Source organism: Meleagris gallopavo, unplaced genomic scaffold, assembly GCF_000146605.3.
Source record: "Meleagris gallopavo isolate NT-WF06-2002-E0010 breed Aviagen turkey brand Nicholas breeding stock unplaced genomic scaffold, Turkey_5.1 ChrUn_random_7180001852986, whole genome shotgun sequence".
NCBI classification, from domain to species: Eukaryota; Metazoa; Chordata; class Aves; order Galliformes; family Phasianidae; genus Meleagris; species Meleagris gallopavo.
The window spans coordinates 10217-13661 of record NW_011119654.1 but is presented as its reverse complement, the minus strand read 5'-3'; the positions used below and the strand labels follow the sequence as shown (position 1 = coordinate 13661).

General features: G+C 57.7%; 2 protein-coding genes across 2 annotated transcripts in view; one reads left to right on the top strand and one right to left on the bottom strand.

Moving 5' to 3' along the window:
- Positions 1–1901, top strand: part of LOC100540973 (guanine nucleotide-binding protein G(t) subunit alpha-2) — a 3318-nt gene extending 1417 nt beyond the window's left edge. Inside the window, exons 3-8 of the mRNA XM_019611033.2 lie at positions 1–69; positions 158–286; positions 486–615; positions 792–945; positions 1053–1247; positions 1376–1901. The exon at positions 1–69 is cut by the window's left edge and continues 234 nt beyond it. Of these exons, the coding sequence (XP_019466578.1) occupies positions 1–69; positions 158–286; positions 486–615; positions 792–945; positions 1053–1243 (673 nt within the window). The 3' untranslated portion in view covers positions 1244–1247; positions 1376–1901. The remainder of the gene's footprint in view (positions 70–157; positions 287–485; positions 616–791; positions 946–1052; positions 1248–1375) is intronic.
- A 90-nt stretch (positions 1902–1991) lies between these two features.
- LOC100540821 (guanine nucleotide-binding protein G(i) subunit alpha-like) overlaps positions 1992–3445 on the bottom strand; it is a gene marked incomplete at its 5' end in the record, with an annotated part of 7757 nt that continues 6303 nt past the window's right edge. The window contains 2 exons of the mRNA XM_010726730.1: positions 1992–2987; positions 3057–3249. Of these exons, the coding sequence (XP_010725032.1) occupies positions 3059–3249 (191 nt within the window). The remainder of the gene's footprint in view (positions 2988–3056; positions 3250–3445) is intronic.

Sequence of the window (3445 nt, the reverse complement as noted above, 5' to 3'; positions counted from 1 at the left end):
GGAAGGACGGCGGCGTGCAGGCGTGCTTGACAGGGCTGCAGAGTATCAGCTCAATGACTCGGCTGCATAGTGAGCATCGCCCCAATCCCCCCTCCCCGAGCCCCCCCATAGCCCTGGGGAGCGCGGTGTGCCCCACAGCACACGGCTGTCCCTGCAGCTACCTGAACCAGCTGGACCGCATCACGGCCCCTGGGTACCTCCCCAACGAGCAGGACGTGCTGCGCTCCCGTGTGAAGACCACTGGCATCATCGAGACCAAGTTCTCCGTTAAGGACCTCAACTTCAGGTGGGGTGCAGCCCCCCCAGGGGGAGGGCAATGTCCCCGTGGTGGCTCCAGGGCCACCAACCCACGCAGGCACAGTGGTAGCAGATGTCACCTCCCCACTGGGGGCCACCAGCTTGGTGCTGCCACAAGGGAGACGTGGGGAGTGGGAGCAGAGGTGTCACCGCCTGTCCCTGCGTCCTCCCCCCCCCCCACCCTTTAGGATGTTTGATGTCGGGGGGCAGAGGTCAGAGCGCAAGAAGTGGATCCACTGCTTTGAGGGGGTGACGTGCATCATCTTCTGCGGGGCGCTGAGCGCCTACGACATGGTGCTGGTGGAGGATGATGAGGTGGTGCGTGAGGGACGGGGGGAGAACCGTGGTGGGGAGGGGGGAGCGGGGTGGGGACGTGGGACCGGGGCCTGGCTGGCTGGGAAGGTGCATTTCCTCACAGCAGTGCCACTCGGGGAAGGAGGAGCGCAGTGTAACCACTGCCCACAGCCCCACACTTGTCCTCTTTTCGCTGGCAGAACCGCATGCACGAATCCCTGCACCTCTTCAACAGTATATGCAACCACAAGTTCTTCGCCGCCACGTCCATCATCCTCTTCCTCAACAAGAAGGACCTCTTCGAGGAGAAGATCAAGAAGGTGCACCTCAGCATCTGCTTCCCTGAGTACGACGGTGAGCGACGGGGGTGGGAGATGGGGCTCTGCGGCACCGGAATGGAGAGCAGCAACGGCACCAGGGAGCCCCCACCCCCAGCAGCAGCCCCCCTCCTCCCTCCCCAGGTCCCAACACGTTTGAAGACGCAGGGAACTACATCAAGACCCAGTTCCTGGATCTCAACATGCGGAAGGACGTGAAAGAGATCTACAGCCACATGACCTGTGCCACAGACACGCAGAACGTCAAGTTCGTCTTCGACGCCGTCACAGATGTCATCATCAAGGAGAACCTCAAGGACTGCGGTCTCTTCTGAGCAGGTAGGAGAGGGGTGGTGAGGTGGGGGGGCACATCGTGCCACGATGGGGGCTGTGACCCCGGACCCAAAGAGCTGGCAGCAATGGGGAAAGACGTTTCCCCTCAGTGCCCCCTTCTCTCCCCCCATCAGAAGAGACGGCTGCAGTTCCACATCACCGTTCTGCTGAGCAGAGCCAAAAGGACAACACAGAGCTCCCCAGCCCCCATTTTTTCTATAAGCTGCCCCCCACCTCCGAGCCCACGCTAGGAGGGGCCCCAGCTGCCCTGCCTGCCCCACATCACAGCCGTCTCCTCTTGGGCAGCACCCGGCTGTGCTCCCCCCACACGGAGCTCAGTGCAGGGGAAGAGGAAACGGGCACTGGGGCGGTTGGCATTCTGATATTTAGAGCTGTATTTGCTCTTTACTGTTTGTAAATAAATCCGTCCTACCGTAGACAAGCCCTGCATGCTCTCGGTGTTCACTGCAGTCAGCGGCGCAGCTTCGCTTAGGAAAAACAAACCAACGAAATAAAGAGATGTGCATGAATGGATGTCTTGTTTCTCCTGTGCTGAAGGATGGAGGCACAGCTGGCGGACCCCCGATGGGCCCCCAAACTTCTTGCTGCTCCCACATCACAGCAGGGTGGTCCTCATCCCACGGGCTTCGAGACACACCGACCCCCGCCCCACACACCGCCCCACACCCAACAAGCACAGCGCAGGGAGAGCAGCAGAACGAGGCAGAAAGGAAGGAAAGGACCCAACTGTTCACTCACCATTTTAATACTGCCAACAGCTACAACAGATCAGAACTGTACACAACGACAACCCGGGAGAAAGAGCCCCGAGGTGATGGTTCAGCAAATGGACTGATGGGGGTATGAACCTTACTACGGGGAAAACGATGGCAAAGGGGGATTTGGCACCACATATACAGAGTAAAGGCATGCTGTCCATACAGACCCTGCACAGAAAGGCCGTGGTAAATGCAGAACACGGCGTGCCCTCCACCAAACTGCCAAAAACAGAGCGCTGGGCACAAAGGCTGCGGCGCAGCACACGGCCTCCAGCAGCGCAGAGCTCAGTGGGTTCACCACGAGCACTGCTCACCCATCAGCACTGCTCCTGCCCTCACTGCGTGCCACCAACACGTGGCCAAAGCCACGCAGAGCGGGGTAACACCTCACAGCACAACGGGCCCACGCTGCGGCCCGTGAGACATGGCAGAGATACCGAGTTCTGACCACAGCGAGTGTTAAAAACAGAGAGTTCCTGCTAAGAGGAATGCTTCGGGCACGATCTGCTCACGTGTGCATAGATCAGTGATAGTTTCTGTTGGTTTTATTTTTAAAACAAGAATCTTTTGCCAAGAAAGAAAGACAGTTTAGTAAAGTTATAGTTTTCTCCATGGAAAAAAATAACGAAACAAAACACCTTAAAAACAGACTAGTGGTGGTTTGGTAACCAAAGAAAGAGAGAAAGCTACATATGGAAGGCCTGGAACCCAGCACCTCAACTCCACAACAGCTGTACACGTTTGGGTCACGCCATCCAGACGACGTCAGGGCGACGCAGAGTCCCACGAGGGCTGTTCTGCCCTGACCCAACCTCAACACCCCCTATCAATTCAAAGGTCCCTAATACAGAAGGTTGTGCTAAAGAACGCGACGATTCTGCATGCTGCTTTCAGCCCCCTGGTCCCGCTCATGCCGCTGTCCCCACGAGGCAGCAAAGTCTGCTTCTCCCAAGGGTGCTCCTAAGAACTGCAGGGAGAGCAGCGAGCGTCAGAGGGAGCAGCACAGCCCAGCCCAGCCCCAACCGCTCTGCTTTACCTTCAGTAGAGCCCACACTCCTTCAGGTTGTTCTTAATGATGACGTCTGTCACGGCGTCAAACACGAACTGCACGTTCTTGGTGTCGGTGGCGCAGGTGAAGTGCGTGTAGATCTCCTTGGTGTCTTTCCTCCTGTTCAGGTCCTCAAACTGACACTGGATGTAGGCAGCCGCCTCCTCGTACGTGTTGGAGCCTGGCAGAGATCAGGTCCCTCGATTCAGCCAGCAGTTAACAGCACAGAGTTTTTACATGGATCTTTTAAGCTGCTCGCAGCCATCTGCCTTATCCAGCTCCAAACCAAATCCACCGTTAACCCCTCCCTGCAAACCTCAGCTCTGCTCCCAGCCGTTGATCTCAGCTCGGCGAGGTGTCAGCTGCACACCTCACAC